The sequence below is a fragment of the Bactrocera latifrons genome, unplaced genomic scaffold (assembly GCF_001853355.1).
Source record: "Bactrocera latifrons isolate USDA-ARS-PBARC rearing strain unplaced genomic scaffold, ASM185335v1 scaffold_203, whole genome shotgun sequence".
In the NCBI taxonomy this organism is placed as follows: domain Eukaryota; kingdom Metazoa; phylum Arthropoda; class Insecta; order Diptera; family Tephritidae; genus Bactrocera; species Bactrocera latifrons.
This window is the reverse complement of record NW_017535553.1, coordinates 294,623-311,942: the sequence shown is the minus strand read 5'-3', so window position 1 is coordinate 311,942 and position 17,320 is coordinate 294,623. Positions and strand designations below refer to the sequence as shown.

At 37.0% G+C, this 17,320-nt stretch overlaps 3 protein-coding genes and 1 non-coding gene across 6 annotated transcripts in view; 1 reads left to right on the top strand and 3 right to left on the bottom strand.

Moving 5' to 3' along the window:
• Window positions 1-1,053, bottom strand: part of LOC108968131 (angiotensin-converting enzyme) — an 8,944-nt gene extending 7,891 nt beyond the window's left edge. The window contains exons 1-2 of the mRNA XM_018931927.1: window positions 963-1,053; window positions 527-899 (exon numbers count right to left, since the gene is read on the bottom strand). The gene's annotated coding sequence lies outside the window, so the exon portion shown is untranslated. The remainder of the gene's footprint in view (window positions 1-526; window positions 900-962) is intronic.
• Window positions 1,054-1,321: 268 nt separating this feature from the next.
• Window positions 1,322-4,450, bottom strand: LOC108968130 (angiotensin-converting enzyme-related protein). Its single transcript, XM_018931925.1, has 6 exons — window positions 4,023-4,450; window positions 3,385-3,961; window positions 2,379-3,091; window positions 1,967-2,322; window positions 1,735-1,907; window positions 1,322-1,652 (listed from the first exon to the last, which is right to left on the bottom strand). Exons 1-6 carry the CDS (start codon window positions 4,086-4,088, stop codon window positions 1,615-1,617), a joined length of 1,923 nt encoding a protein of 640 aa, XP_018787470.1. The 5' UTR covers window positions 4,089-4,450; the 3' UTR covers window positions 1,322-1,614.
• A 486-nt stretch (window positions 4,451-4,936) lies between these two features.
• The window catches only part of LOC108968122 (centaurin-gamma-1A), a 262,919-nt gene continuing 250,535 nt past the window's right edge, over window positions 4,937-17,320 (top strand). The window contains exons 1-2 of one of the 3 annotated variants that reach the window (XM_018931910.1): window positions 4,937-5,323; window positions 7,017-7,463. In XM_018931910.1, the coding sequence (XP_018787455.1) occupies window positions 7,118-7,463 (346 nt within the window). In that variant the 5' untranslated portion in view covers window positions 4,937-5,323; window positions 7,017-7,117. Of the gene's footprint in view, window positions 5,324-6,925; window positions 7,464-17,320 lie in introns of those variants that run through there. The other 2 variants (XM_018931913.1, XM_018931909.1) reach the window with 2 other exon arrangements.
• Trnak-uuu lies at window positions 14,908-14,980 on the bottom strand. Its single transcript has one exon. It is a non-coding gene; the product is annotated as a tRNA-Lys (tRNA).

Genomic DNA, 17,320 nt, shown 5'->3' with positions numbered 1-17,320 from the left:
TTTTTTTTTTTTTTTTTTTTTTTTTTTTTTTTTTTTTTTTTTTGTTTTGGTTTGACAAAAGTTGTGATTTTAATAAGCATTATTGACTGATCTTCCTTTTGTGCTCTTAAATCAATAATTATTATTATGAATATTATTAAATTATTCATGTTACATTTTTCGTTGCCAAAAAGTGGCCAGCTCTCATGGCTGTTCTCATGTATTTCAAACGCGCCAAGTCATTTAGTCCAGTAATTGTCAAACGCACGCTGAAGTAAATGGCAAAATTGCATTATTTAACTTAATTTAACATTTGACTTGGCAATAAGATCAAGATCATGACGTTGGGTGCATTGAACGGCGATTGACATGTGATTTGTGCGTGATTAATCCAATTTATTGTGACAATTTGAGAGCATGTGTGTCAATTAAAGCACATACATATGTACACACTAAAGACAGCTCAGTAGCAATTTAAATTATTTTTAATTTCACCAATAATTTGATCAAACATAAATTAAATTTGAAAACTGTAACGATTGCTCACCCACAACTTTTCAATATCACCAACTTATAGCAAGAAACTCGCGCGCAGAAAGAGCGCGGCACGTAAACTAATTTGCTGAGCAGCCGCTGGCTGGCTTTTATACTGGCTAAACGCTGCAAGATCAACGTTTGTAAATTATTCAACCGCAGTGGCATAGTCGTCCATACGTATCAGCATTAAAGTGGTTAGAAAAATGAGTGTAAAAATCAGCAAATTGAGATATTGAGCGTGTCGTCGCCAAGGCGAGTGCTCATCGTCATTATCGCCAACAATGCCGGAGCCAAATATGCGTGAGATATCGATAAGGAAGGAGAATCCAATTGAGATAGGCATAACACTGTGTGCTTGAGTATTGAGATTAAGCCGACGCAAGCTATGTAAATAAGTGAGAGAAATTGTAAATAGAATATAAAAATAAATGCCGCTGACCACTTACGATTCGTGCTTAGTATTTAATCGATTATAAATTTGCAATGAAAATCAATTATTCCCTGAGTTACTCCGAAATAGTCTGCTTTGTGGTTATATACATACTTTTATTTGTTCTTTATTTAACACAAACAATTTTTATGTTGAGTGTGAACGCCAGATTTTGTCAAGTAAATATTAGCTTACACAGTTTTACAGTTTTATCTTGTAGATGGAATTTGAGGAAAGTAATTTCTCCTAAAAAATGTAAACTGAGGGTTGTTAACTACATTTTGATTCGTTTTTGGCTTCAGTAGCCATACACAAAGCACAATTATATTATTTTTAAACTATTTTCTTTTTCGTACTAGTTTAGAAAAATAATAATTGTGTCAAATACAATGCTAGCAAACAGCTTTATTAAGACTTCCTTATGAGCTGAAGGTTGAATTGTTTTGTTTAATGTTTATACAGCTTTTTAAGATTACAAAACACTGTCAAATTTGTATTAAAAAATGCAAATTGTTTAAAAAAATATTTTGATTTCGTTTAAAAATGTTGAAGTTGTATACGATGAAGGCTTTCTACGGTTTCACTTCTTAAGCAAAACGAGTTCGTATTTGTCATAAGCAAACATTGGTCATTTTACAATTCTCTTCAATGCTGACTTTCATTAAATGTTAGGTGCTGAAAGCTGGACAGCAGTCACCTGCAACTTCTGCAAATAATAAAAATAAAAGCAAAAATATATATTAATTAATAAAAACCTAACAATAAATATTTTTGAAGTATGCGCTCACTATCAGTATCGCCCCAACCGAGTGGCACTTTCAAGCGTTGATTTTCTGCTTGCAGCCATTTTCTGAGTGGTTCAAAGTACTCCAACAGTGCAGATGGATCCATTTCAGTTTCACCTGTGAACTCCTTTAGCGCCTTTTTCCAATGCACCGACGCGCCCAATTTAAGAAATTTGCTGTATTTATAAATCAGAGGTTATACTCAATTGACAATAATGTTTAATAAAAAACTGACCTAAATGCTTCACCAGCTTCCTTGTTGTTATAAATATCACAATTGTCTAATGTTTTTTCTGGGTCACCCGGCACATACTGACCAGCTTTTATGCACATCGCTTTAAGAAACTGAAATTGGAAGATATGCGCTGCAAAGTAACGCAAGTATTCAACATCAGCATCAATGTGATATTTTGCTGGTGGATCGAAATCTTGGTCTGTGCGACGTACGGGTGGCTCGACGCCCGAAAACTCTGAACGCATTTGCCAAAAGGCACAATTCCATTTCGGTTCTTCCACGTCGCCGCGGAACACAGCATAACGGTATTTATCCATAGTGTAGGCAAAAGGCAAGAACACGATTTTTTTGAGCGCCTAAGAGGTAAGATTTAGAAATGATCATAATATAAAAATAAATGTTTCCAACTCACATTCTTGAACAATTCATTGATGCGACTTTCATCATCCAACTTGCCGACGTTTGAGAGACCGATGGCTTGCAGGTGTTTGGGCGTGGAGACCGAAAGCGCAATAACATCGCCGACAGCCTCATGGAAGCCGGGATTTGGCGCTGCGCGGTAAACTGTCGGTTGATTTTCATATTGTAAGTAGTACTGTATATGGCCAAGTTCGTGATGTACCACGTACAGATAGTGTGTGTCGACGTCAGTGCACATTTTAATACGCACATCACTGTCCTGGTACAAATCCCAGGCAGAAGCATGACAAACTATTTCTCTGTCTGCTGGCCGTGTTAGCACGCTTAAGTCCCAAAAGCTTGGCGGTAGCGCACGCATTCCGAGTGATTTGAAAAATTGATCACCTAACTCAAAGAGCTTGCGTACTGTGAAGTTTTGACGCTGCATTTCGCTGGTCACATCCAAGAACGGCTTTTCTGGAAAAGGTGTGAAAAGTGGCAAAGCATTGTCCCATTGTTGGGCCCACATGTTGCCTAACAAATGCATTGGAATATTTCCATTCTCAGACACAATTTCATCTCCATAATACGCACGCAGTCGATAGCGAACATAACCGTGTATTTCGCGGTAGAATGGCAATATAGCTTTATACACCTTATCCAGGTTTGATTCGAAATCGGGGTCTTCATAGAAATGAATCCAGTAATCAGCATATGACGAATAACCTGGCACATGATTAATGTAAGACGAAAGGAATTTTAAATTAAATACGAAAGTTATTGACATTCACTTTATATAAGAGTACCATAAATTATAAATAACTGGTACTAAAACTGAATAATTATTTAATATACATATATAAATATTCCTCTTTCTTTGTTATCAACTCGCCCAATGTTTATAATCGGTAGCAACAACATCTGATGCGCACATATACAATCACACGCACACTACTGTGAAAGTATAAACAAAAAGCAAAACATTTATGCTTATCTTCAACAAAACGCCGGCAACTTACCATTCAGACGCGCCGACTTGCGGGTCAACTCAATATATTTTTTAAAATTCTCTCGCATCGGGGTGCCTGCTTTGTCATACCATTGACGCCAGTAATGTTTCAACTCTTTTGGATCACGACTATTCGAGAGACGTTCCTGTACATGTGGCTCCAATTGCAGCGTACAATTTCCTTCCTTGTTGTATGGGCAAACAGTTGTAGTAGCATAATTTGACTGCATTAAACTCACTGCATTGAGTAACTCCTTATAATCACTTTCGGGTAGCACATCTATACCCAAATCACCAAGTATTGTTGCTTGCCGCTTAATATCCTCATCGGTTGAGTCAATATATCCCGATGCAATTACATTACGTGTCATCTCCTTGTTCGCGGCAGCATTTGTTGTAGCCACCGCAATCATAGCTTTGCGATTTTCCTCGGTGACATTTGTGTTATATACGTACGAGGTGAGAAACTCATTACGACGACGTTGGCGTAGTAGTTCATTTTCACGTTCGAAAAATGCACGCGCATCAGATTTCACTGAATTGCTACTACAAGAGCCCGCTGAGTCAGCAGAATATGCACGCACAGACTTTTGGAAAAGGAAGTAAATGAAACATTAGCTTACCGGTGAAACCTGATCAACAACTTACCGCTGATAAAAATAGCGCCTGCAGTAACAAAGCATTTTGTAACCAAACTATATTCCTTGCCTTCATTTTGGTAAATTGTCTCTTCTCCGACGACACTTTCGTAACGTGCCACTAGCCGAGCACGACTAAACTGTTTCGCAAATTATAATTCAATATGCAAGCACATCACGTTGACTGATGTTATCGGCGGGGTCAAGACGGGCTTTGTGTGGCGATTTCTCTGTAATAAGCTTAAAAGAATCTCGTGAATATAACAGTGAATCTGGAAACACTTGGTTTGGGATTTCACAACGCTGTATGTTATTTGCACGTTGAGCTGGAATTTTATGTTTAATAAATTAAATGTTTGCTGGAAAGAGCTGATTATTTGAATACTTCATTTATTTTACGAATTTTTATCTGATAAAATTTTGACTTTTAAATAAATATCTCTTTACAATTTTTTAATGCAGATTGGCTTCAATGCAAATCCTTTAAGTGATGCCATTTATTATTATTTTGATCAGATAATTTAAGGCTACCATAATATCCTATTTTTAAACATTCTATTGAAATCGCCATTTATTTGAAGTTCTGCTATTGGATTAACCATTATTTCAAAATAAACGATTATTTGTTTAATGATATTAGTTTAGGAAATAAATTATAATATACCAATGATAAATCAGTATCAAGCACACAGTTTCAAGATTTCCCATAAATTCTCGGCATATATAATTTAGTTTAAAAAATATTAAATATTTGTGTACTTTCCGATCAAAGTGTGTGTTTATTTAATGGTATATAGCGGTTAATATTGTTAATCTACTGAACTTATATTTATTTGGTTTAAATCCCAAAACGAAAACGCTCTGTCACCCTGCATCGCACCACCTCTATTCGCCGCTAGAATAATCGACGGTGTTGACATTTCCCGTTTTGACATTGCGCTTTGCATTGCTGTTTTTTGTTTATTCTTTAACCCGCCCGCTGTATTTTATCAAACACAGTAAAATTAAAATCATCCACCACTGCTTTGTATCCAAAGCTCCAACTCCAACAGCAAATCAACAAACACACACATACCTTCACGAGCGAGCAAACCAGTGGAAAACTGACAACGGCAGTTCAAGCGAATTTCAGCCGATTCGCTCTTGTCAGTTTGTTCTTTGACGTGTTTGAGTTAATTTCATTTGTGTCGAGCGCGCTTCAAATATTAACCGTGGCTAGGCGTTTTGTTTTGTGTTAATTTGTCGGCGTACAAAGATAATTTAATGTAAAAGAACTTGTAATTATCTACAGATTCGCTGCAAAGTATCGATGTAATATTTGCGTTAAATTTATGCATTATCTTAGTTCTCAAAAAGTTGTGTGGCCTTAAATTGTAATTTTGTTTCCATTTTTTATGTGCGTGTGTGCATGTGTGTATTGGCATGTAAAGACGGCAAGTGGAATTGCACCGCTCCAAATTTTGCGTGTGCTGCGACAATGTTGCTTCATTGAATTACGTTGAATTGCTGTTTCGACGTATCGGTGGCAGTACATGGAATTGCCGATTCGTTGGACCGAAAGCCGATTAAATACAAAATAAGTGCCTGTAATATTTGGTGATTGCGTTGTTATTTAACAATAAAGGCATAGAGGTTTTACCGAAATCAAACCCTTTTAAATTATAGAAAACGTGTATTAATGCATATATCATGCCATTAAAAATAATTCAATAATTGTAATTTCATTATACCTCGTAATTGTCCACTTAACAATCCATTTCAAATTTTAAATTCTGGCGCGACCTTAAAACCCATCACCATCTAGCCTTACATCCTTGGTTTGCGCTTCCTCCATTTCCAATTTACTCTTCATACCATAAACATTCGACAAGAAGGCAAAAAATAACAAATAAACGAAAATGCTAACAAAAAAGAAATAAACTATTCACGATTTTATTTATGCCCAAACAACTACTAATGCATTCTACGAAAACACACCTACACCCATACAAGCATTATACAATCCAACAACAGCAATGAAAAGTAGCATCGGCACTAGCAACAAAAATAAATGCGAAGCAGCAGCATAAAAGCGAGATGAAGTGCTGTTGAACACAAGAAAAAAACGGCAATTAAACTAGCAACAACAACAACATAAACAAAACAAACGGCTTTATGTAAAAAGACGAGGGAACGCAGATACATGCATACATATGTTCGTACCTGAGCCGACAAATGTAAAGACGAGAAAGAGTATCTAATGAATTGCTCCGAAACGTCAGAAGACGTTAGTTTGTGCGCGGGTGTAACTGATTTTTTGTATATAATAAATGCATATGTATCTGTGTAGTTGACGTAGCTGTACGAAGATTGTTCTAATTATCTAATTTAGTGACTTTAAAGTTAATTATAGATTTCTCATGTTTACAAACGTGCAGAAGTGTAACTGCAGTGTAATGCATAAAATTGCTTTACTCCAGTTCAATAAATTGTTTGATTCGTTATAGGTTATTTTTTTCGTCGTGTTGTTATTAATGTGTCATAAATGGATTTATTATTTTATGCTTTTATGATTTGAAATGCCACTGAGTTTGATTTTTTTAAATATGTACATATGTATATGGATCAGCATAAACTATAACATACTTCGATGAAACTGAGTTATGTGAACGAATTTAATGCACAAATCTTTTAATTAAGAATTGTTGAAATGTTTTAAAAAAAGCTTGATTTTTTTTACATTTGTGTGTATGCTAATGAGTTTTTAGATTACCATTCATATATGCAAATTATTATCAATACCAAAATATCACTTCTATTGCAGGCGAATGCGAAAAATCAAAAATATTCGTTAAAATAAATAATTGCGAAAAAATATAGTATAACGGAAATATTGAAGTTTGAATTAAAGCAAAAAATAAATAAAATAAAATAAAAATACTTAATCGCAATTTGCATATCTAAATGCCATATTGTGGAAAAATGTGAAAAATAATTATGTGTTTTTGTATCTCTTAAATTAAAGCGAACAAATAAAAGAAAAAGAAATTGTGAAAAAAATTGTGTCTCAGTTCTCCGTCTGCAATAAATAAAATAGCTTCTCTGCTGTTTTTGTGAGTGTTAATCATGTCTAAAATGAATAATTATCAACACCAAACGCCGCCACCTGTAACGCGGCACCATCATCACCATTTGCCGCCGCCACCGCCGCTGCCGCATCACCATCCCTCACTGCTGCCGCAATCGCAGCCACCGCTGCCGATGTTGCCGTCACAGCAACAACATGGTGTGCAGCAACAGCAGCAGCAACCTCAACCATTGATCAGCAATTCACTGGCCATACGTCAAGAAATACAACGTTTCGAAAGCGTACATCCATCGATTTATGCAATTTACGATTTAATCGATTTGCTGCCAATCGCCGATGCACAGATCGCCCAGCAGATACGCGATCACGTCGTTTGTATTGAAGGTAAGTGCGCAACTACTACACACACAAAATATACCGCAAAAATATGCATACAAATGGGAGGAAAAAGTAGGCTGAATCTGTGGGGGGAGAGGTGAATGTGTGCGCGCTAAATTGAACGGTACAACACACTCTGTTGTCTATTTGCAATTGGAAATTGATTACATGGCGAACGGAGCGTCAATCGTGCATACATGTACATGCATTTTTATTTACAGTTAGGCATATACGATTGTGTGCAGCTTTTCTTTATTAACTGCCATATCTCTGCTCTCTTATCAATATTGTAGACGATGAATATTATAATAATAACCCCATACAAGTAATAATAACGGACTTTCACACCTCGAATTTTAGAGTCGCTGTAAATTTGGACAGATGTTTTATAAAATGTATACATGAAACCTAAAACCGTCGAAAGTAGCGAGTTGAAAACACTTAATTCCAAAGATATATTCACTGAATCTGAATTTGAATATTGATTCGTGATTTGTGGGTTTCCATAAAGTTATTGACAAATTGAAATATAAAAAAATTCGGGAGAATTTATCTCGTTTCCACGACAGTCGGGTCTACGTAACCGGAACGGACCCGGATTTTATCCCGCAAAGGACTGTTAACTCAGAAAAATTCTGCCGCTACAACGACATCAACCATATCTATTATAGTAGTATCGATAGTGAGGAAACAGAATCTGTTGAAATTCGCGTCAAGCATAGGCCTGACTACTCCTCATGTGCCTCGTAACTGAACTCTATCTAGCACCGCAAAGGACCAAAACTGGTCTATGCGTAGCTCATCAGCCTACCAGTTTAACTTTACCTTACTTTGTATGGGATTTCAGTTTGGAGATTCCGCAGGCCAGCTAATAACCCTGATTCTATGGTCCGAAATAATTAAATTTACACTTCAAACCAAAAGTGACCCCATTGTGTTGTCCATAACTGTACATATATGGATGCATGTGTATAAAAATGTATATGAAATATAGTTTGCATATGAGTAGTATAATCACTGTGTATGTATGTGTTTACTTTTGGTGAAAGTCATTACTAGAAATCGATTTCAGTTCAATTTTGTTTTTCGCAAATGTTAATACATGCATACATATGTACACATGGACACACATAAATGTTACTTGCCGTATTAGGAAGGGGAACAATAATCATAAAATGCCTTTTTAATAGATTTATAGGATTTGCTCTAAAGAAGATTATTCTAATGCAAATGAGTTACATAAGTTGCTGTGGGCGAGCTTGTGAATAAAATCATTAAATAACGAGTACAAATTCGACGCTAAATTAAAAAGCAATTATAAATCTGGCATAAAAACAAAGCTTCAATCAAAATCAAGTCTCAAACCCACACCACCCATCAAAACTTACAAATAAATATAAATACAAATGCTTTTTATAGGAATTATCTAGAGTCGCAAGCAATCACGGCAGTTTCCATCGTTTAAATTATTGAATTTCCACGAACGAGTGAAACCTTGTAAACGTCTTCGATTAGCAACGACCTTGGGTTCTGTGCGCTTACCATAAGACACTCGTATTTTCTTAGGCCTTCCACTCATTCCTACTTGCATGTGGCATATGTAAATTTATATCTGAATAAACAATAAACTGCATACATACATACGCGCAGCCTGTGCAAATACTTTTTATATGCCTTCGTAAAATCATAGGCACGCTGCTTATGTGTATGTATGTTTGTGTGTAAATAATATTTCTCATTGTAAAAATAATAAAACAAATCGTGAAAACCACAACGTAACGCAATCAATAACGTACGAGTGTATGTATGCAAGTCACATTGCGACATCAGGGCGGGCAATGAAAGCAGCTGCGGAAGAGTTGTGCTATCTAGAAATGACTTGTTTACATTTGAAATGTGTGGGCAAGTGCGCAAAGCGGAAAAACTAAACTGAATGGGGTATTCATTCTGCAACGACCGGAATATAGCTAGTATGCCGCTCGATTATTATGAGGAATTATGCTACTGCCCAGAAAAATTCTTCTATGACCTTACAAATGATCTTGTATGTTTCTATAAAATTGTTTGAAAACTCAATTGTAAACTTTAAGGAGAATTTTGACCCAACATCGTCAATACACGGCGCCAATCAACTACTGAAGAGGGTGTTCTAGTCTGGAAACATTTTTTTATTTTATAATCTTAGACAACAATTCAAAAATATGTTTACCAAAGTTTTTTCAAAATTCAAATTATTTTCGGAGATATAGGTACTTTGTTGAAGTGTTAGATAGTCTTCTTTATGGACTCGCCTAGGAATATATGTATCTGGAACTACGCATTTCCCAAAGTTTCAACTACTACTACTACAACTACTTTTAAAAAATTCGAAACGGTTAAAAAAGTGGTGTAAGAATTGTTTTTTAGGCGGTCGCCATTTCGTGAAAAAAGTCCAACTTTTCCGTGGTTCTATATATTACCACATTGTTCTAGATTAATACTTCTGTTGCTTTCAGATTGCTAGGAGAGTTGAAAACGATATGATCCCGTGCTAATTTTTTGAGACCCCACACTTCATCAGCTGCTAATGTTAACTTCTTTAAAATTTTTTTGGGATTTTTACTAGAATCTTGTAATATTAATAAATAACTAATATAAAATAGATAGTAGAAATATTTATTGCCTTTTTTCGACGCTCCGAAAATTAGCTGGAATTCATGCCTCTAGACTTATAACCTCTTAAGAGGATTTAATCATTTGGAAATCAGAGAAACGTCTTTTATTTTTTTTTTATAAGATATTTTATTTGTTAAATATCTCTTTGGTCCAGTGGAACCTAGTAAAAACGTGCCTTGCGGTGAGGAAGATTTTTCTTCTTAAAACTATCTAAAACCTAAAAACAAAAAATAATGATCGAAGACTAGTCGAAATTTTGCTTTTTGACAAAAATGGCGGATTCCAAAAAATGTCGACTTTTCTAAAAGACAAGGAAAAGAGACAGAAAAATCAAAATTATTATCGAGAATGTTAGTCCATCGATAAAAACCTGAAAAATCTATCTAAGAAGTCGTGTGAGGATTTCAAGTCGATTTGTTCAGCCGTTTCTGACGAAGAACGATTGCACTAAGTTAAATACTTCGTACAAATAAACTCACATCTCCGAAACTATTTGCCAGATCAACTTAAAATTTTCGGTGTATATTCTCATATGAACATATCAATCGATGTTTTGGAATTCAGAAGTTTATACTAACCCATATATGCATAACTTCCGAAAATTACATAACCCAACTGACAGCTGATCGAAAATACAGCAAAACGTCAACCATTTGACAGTTGGCAAATAACACAAGTTTTGTCGACTTTACTTATATGAGAGCAACTGAGTATTGCATAACACTCGATATGAAATGGAAAGTGTACTCTAAAGGGCTGCTGATAAGCGCTCTCATTGCGAATGACTGCACGCCTTTTGAAAAACATTATCAACACATTTCCGCAACAATGCGCTTTCATTACAATACGTACGAATCTATATTTCAATCTCGGAAGTCTTTGTTTTTCATAAGTGCCGAAAAGTAGACGACAAGTGATGCATCCATCATATTGGCTTCTACTTCACTTCTTTCGTTCCTTACTGCCTATCTGCTTGTAATTGCCTCGCGAACATGGAAAATCAATCATTTGCTTACGCACAACAAGGAAATTCATCGCTTAATCGCGTTGTCGAATTTCGAACTGTCAAATCAATGACTGGCAGATACGGAGAATATGTTTCAATTCTCATTCACACACGCACACAAGCACACATGTGCTTCATATGCGACTGTTTCGCATTGCCCAGGCTGCGGGAAAATCGTTAAGTTTTCCAAAACATGTCAAGAACGCTCGTTTGCCCATTCGCGTACATGAGAAAAGTGTCTAAATGAGTTTATGCTTATAAATATGTAGTTATGTATGTATGTGTGTAGCATGTGTTATATGATGTCTCGATTTTCGTGTGTTTGCTGACTACATGGCCCGCTGACAGAGAAATCTGTACTGATCACTGGGCCCGGGTTGTTGGTGGGCGTCGGTGCACACTTGTTGTGTGAAATGCCTATTTTCTAATGTTGGAGGGCGGCGGAACAAGCTTGTGCGCTCTAATGATACACAAATACAAATTTTGACGTCATGGTGTTTATTTTTAGTTTTGTTGCTTCATTGTTTGGTTTTGGCTTTGTTTTAAATTACAATATTTCTTTTTATGTTAATCGCTTAATTTGTTGATTTGTTTCAATGTGTTTAGTATTTGAAAGATTTACTGAAATGATTTGAGGTTGAATCACTCTTGATATGGTCTTTTTTAAATCGAAACTAATCTGAAGGTCTTTTAATAAATAAATTATTGTATTGTAGGTATAATAAGGATGTACTTGAATTAAACTCAGAAAAAAAAAAAAACTTCAGTTGCTCCGAAGCTGGAATACGCTTAACAGCTGAATTTCTTATAGAAACTATATGAACCCAAAAACTTAATAAGCCCACGGTTTGCTTGCTTTCTAGTCTCTTAATAAAGTAAAAAAACATGCGAAATTCGAGTCAATCTTTTCAACTATAAATTTGAAAAAGTTAGAAACTTTGTATAATATATCGAAACCAGCATAAATTCTACCAATAAACTAAGATCCGCAGAATACCAACCATACCCTCTTGCCAACAGGCGCTACAAATCCCTCTCTCAACGAACAAAAATTATGCTCTATAGTCTCATTATTTCCGTGCTATAATACGGCGTAGAAGCTTGGACGATGACGACCATTAAGCATTCGAGCGAATTGTTCGTAGCTAGTTCTTTGCAGTCGTCCTGATGAGCGATGAGTATCGAATAAGATGGAATTGTATGGTGGCTACGGCGACATGGATATAGTTAAGCACATAAAAATTCAACGAATGCGCTGGTCAGGTCATGTTGTTCGCTTGGAAGATGATGCTCCAGCGAAAGTTCTTTCGACTCGAAATCGATTGGTGAACAAAGGAAGCAAAGACGCCCACGCATCCGATGGAAGGACCAAGCTGTTTGCCTTTAAGATGTACGACTATCGTGAGCTCGCGAAAAATAGAGGCATCTGGGTAAGTGTCGGGTGCCCAGACCTAACCACGGTTGTAGTGCATAAGATGAAGAATCAGAGTGCATAATGGTTCGATATTGGGGATAAAATTAGGACTTCTTAGCTAGAAAATTCCGTGTGCGAAATTTTAAATCGATATATCAAAAATGGAGAGACTAGTTCGCGTATATACACATAGACAGATTTATATGAATAAATCGAGTCAGCTTATCTCAGGTCTCCGACGTTTCCATCTGGGTGTTACACACTTTGTGGGAGACTTAATATACTTGTTCGGGGTCTAATTAATTCACAATTCGGCTTGCATAAACATCAATTAAAATGCCGAAAACGAAAATTAACGAAGAAATGAAAGATGTTTCGCGGTTGCCAAGTTAATTACATTACGTCAGAGTCCATTTTATGTGGACTAAAACTATCAAAATACAGTCCAAGAGCATTTATTGTGATGTTCTTAATCCATTTTTAGCATTTTGTGACGCCGTTTAGTAGTCCCAAAAGGCCTAAAATCAATTGCAATTTGATTTCTACTTTCATTTTACTTTATTAGGGTCATAAAATATGCTGAGATGTCTACTTTCTTCGTGCAATACTGGGAAATGTCAGTGTTGCACAATTCTATACGAAATTGCTGCATCGGAATAGTAAATAAAAAGTTAAAAGCCCTGAACTTTATTGCTATGCGGCGAATCGATAGATGCCAATTGGGAAACATATATAGATATACGGAAAATGAAAACTGTAAAAAGACTAAACCAATCGTCAGCGGCAACAATGAATGACTGCATACCGATGTTAATGCCACATACATACATTTGTATATTTATACGTAGTAACATTTCGGTCGTCTTCTTTTGAGGGTAGAGGGTTGAAAAAGCCAAAGCTTAAAGACAGCTAAGCCAGTGCATATGGTTTGTGGCCAGAGGGTGGTCGTGGCGCAGCAATTCGGATGGTATTGATAGTCAAAGCCAACTTGCCAAGACCACATGCACGCTTCAAGACAACTTTAACCAGCGACAGCAACAATTTCTTTCTGCCACCCCAATAGCCCTTGCTCGGCAGCCTTCCGGTGATGTGGCCAAGATGCGCTGCGCAGAGTAAAACTATTTTAGAAACGGGTATTTTTTCGGTAGATTTTTATCGGCGGATGTTGAAGGATATGTGGCCGGTGCACTAGCGGCGCTTTGTGTGTGTGTGTGTGGGGGTATGGAATTTCGCAATTATCTCTGTAAGTGCACAATGGGATTTTTGCGCAAAGTTGCCACAAATGATTTTGACGAGTTGCCAGCTGAGTTGCGCGTAGTCTGTCAGGCTGAAGAAAGCAACACAAACGAAAGCTTTTGTCATGAGGTGTGAGAAGTAAGGGGCGCAAATTCGAAAGAAATGGGTCGACGTCGTCGGTCTGAGCGGTGTCTTTGTGCGAAGCAGTGATGTTTAGTCATGTCTGTCTCATGCTTGCCAACAAATCAATGCAGCAACAACAATGACGCTCGTTTGCAGCACGGCAAGGACTGTTTGACTGGCAGCTGGGACCCATTTCGGTGGGTGTAGGCGGTTTTGGGGATGTGTTTAGGTGGATGCTTACGTTCTTGCTACTCACGCCGATAATCGCGATTTGTTTATGTACAATGTACGGCAGGAAAGCAGCAACAAAGAGATTCAATTACTTGGGCTTGCGGGTGTTTCGCCAAATGAAGCGAAGTGAATAAATGGAGTTTACTTAACATCTTAAAGCACTCCAACCACCTGCTTTTATTTGCTGCAGTATTCTAATTTTGTTATGTGATTCGAGGGGAGCCAGTGGGTGGTAGGCTGGCGAAATGCGCTCGTAATGAGAAATGTGTCACGAATTTGTCAGAATTGATGGAATAACCGAAAGTGACAAATTTTTGTGCTCAACTGCTGCGAATGCGGAAGAACGAAGTACTTTTGTTAGTCATAAATACTGGGTAGACGAAAAAGTCTTTTCATATTTCTAATCAAACTTCCACTTTTTTTTTTATATTTATAATAATAAATACACAAATGTGTACCATTTTTGTCGAGCACTTTTTTCCATTTTTCCCTTTAGAGACATTCAGTGTAAAAGTTTCCCCAGTGTACATCGGAATTTCGAAAATTCCAGAACTAAAGCGAGCAAAAAATTGTTGTGCTACACGAACTGATATATTGTGATAAACTTCACAAATTTCATTGGTAGCTTGCGTGGCATACCTCTCTTTTTTATACAAAAAATTGAAAATATAGCGAACTTTTTCATTATTTTCACCCATTTTTGAAGAGCTTGAATTTTTTTTTAACGTCCACGAACCGTTTTGAAAATATTAAATAAAAAAAAATTTAAATAAAATAATTACTCTCGCCCGAGCAGGGACTTGAACCCTGGACCCTTGGATTAAAAGTCCAATGCTCTACCGACTGAGCTACCCGGGCACACATTTTTGCCTCAGCAAAATGCATAGTTCTATACACTCTTCACTCCATTCCTGTATGTGTTTGTATGCTAGGCGCTGAAGGGATGATAAGAGAAAATTAAAACATTTTAGAACGGATCGAAGTAAAGTGGAAGTTTTCGGAAGATTTTTCAGAAGTATCAAAAGAGATTTTTAGCTTAGGATCCTGAATTTCTTAGGAGTCTCGCCCAAGATATTCGCTTACTCAAAGTATGACGTTTTTTTTATAAATTATGAATGATATATATTATGTATGTATATTTTTATTTTGAGAAACCAGAAACTCAAAATAAGGCGTTTGTTATGAGTGATGATACATACCTACTTTGGAAATTTATTCATGTGTGGTGTGGGATGTTCCGCTCTGAGCATTTTCGTTAGTCATTTTTTCCTTAGTACATATGTACATATGTATGTTTGTTTGTATATTCCAATTTTTGAATGAAAAATATTACCCACATTAATCGTGGGACCATGTCACAGCTGGAGCATTTTTGTGCCCGATTGCTTCTTTCGATTTTGTTTTAATATTTGTACATATGTATATACATCCATTAACACACCGCAATATCTCACTTATATATTTGCAATGCCCATACACATATGTATATATGTCTGGCTATAAGAGGAATTTAGTCAATTGCGTTAAGGAATGCCACGGCAAAAGTCATTTGCGGCAATAAAAATTTTAACAATGTCGAATTACGTGTCGGCGCCATATATTCCACCACCAGCAACAACAACAACACAACCAAAACGAAAACAACAACAATTGCGCTGGGAACACAGTATCGGTGGCAATAAATCACGTTTAATTGCCTTTCAGCCGCGTCTAACGTATTTTTTTTCTCAGGCTGCGCAGGGGTGGACAGGGGAGCAGGAAAAGAGTAATCACAAAAGTAGTTGACGGTTAAGGATTGCCGGTGGTTACATGCACATGGAAGAATGCAGACGTGCGCCACCCATTCGCACTTCCGTTTATCCTTGCAGATTGCTTATACTTTAGATTTCCCACCCTTTTCGTCGCCCTTGTACCCAAAATCACACACTCACCTTCTTTTTCGCTGATTCTCACATTTTTCATGCTGCAGCTTACACCTTACAGCACCAGAAATTCATGTAAACCGACATATTTTGTTCCAAGTGTGAGTGTGTGCGCTGAAATGTATAACATCGGGGGCAATAACACCGATCTTAGCACGAAAATAAAATGTAGCACCATACCGCGCGCTCGGTGGCAACAATGAGCGGCATCAACACTCACAACATTAACACTTCATCTGCAATGTTGCAGCATATAAAACCAGCAGCAGCAATTGCTGCTCCAAATCATCAACAAGCGATTGTTTTGTTGCTTTTTTTTTGCTGTCGTTGCAACCATTGTGGCACTGCGGCAGTCTCTGCCACCCAACAAGTTGTTCCAATTGCCGCGTCGAAGCCTCACACCGCAGCCGCAACGTCAACGTATATTGCCTGCCATTCGATAAGCCATTGTTGCCATCTGTTGCCGCACCGCTCCGCACACTTGCCGCGGCGCCAATGCCAGCCCCAACGCCATGGTTGCGTCAAATTGCATGCCATGCATTTTCGACCGAAAATCTCCAAAGTGATAATGTCACAACAAGCATATGTACATGTGAATGTATGTATGTATACATGTATTTTACTCCAACTACTAGCAAACATTGCTTGAATATACGCGTGTACATACATATGTATGCATGGGGTGCCGGGTGTCGGCACGTGTCTATTCAGCGGATATGCGTCGGACAGGCGTCGGTATGTGTCAGGCGCTCGCTTGTTGCATACTAACTGTATTGTCGCTTGTCGTACGCTCCCCTACGTTTCGTCCTGTCGGTCGTTCGCATTGTGACCGCTGTGATTGCAATGGATTTGCTCTGACCCTTCCCTAGCGAAATTTTGCACGAGTACATACCTTCATGTTCTATACGAATTATTACAAACACTCACACATCTATTTGGTGGAATTTTCAAGTACATATGTTTGGTATTAACCAAAACACCATAAAAATCGCTATGCGTGATTTGGCAATAAAATAAAATTTTTAAACATTGCAAAGGCAACGGGAATGAAATGCAGTCGAAGCATCCGGTAAGAAAAAATATCAATTTCGGACTGTAGTTTCTGACTGTAGTGGATATTTTGGTAACTTTTATGCGTAATCCAAAAAAGAATCTATATATATATATATTTTAAGGAGTTATATCCACTTGCGAATGTCGAAAATCGATTTTTTTTTTTTTTTTTTTTTTTTTTTTTTTTTTTTTTTTTTTGTGTTATTGTTTATTTTCTCATGTA

What these genes read in the sequence shown, in the direction of transcription:
- LOC108968130 (XM_018931925.1), bottom strand. Translation starts at nt 4,088, where the DNA reads ATGAAGGCAAGGAATATAGTTTGGTTACAAAATGCTTTGTTACTGCAG. An exon ending in TCAATGAATTGTTCAAGAAT is followed by an intron (nt 2,323 to 2,378) that starts GTGAGTTGGAAA and finishes CTTACCTCTTAG; the next exon opens with GCGCTCAAAAAAATCGTGTT. An exon ending in CGGTTGGGGCGATACTGATA is followed by an intron (nt 1,653 to 1,734) that starts GTGAGCGCATAC and finishes TATTATTTGCAG; the next exon opens with AAGTTGCAGGTGACTGCTGT.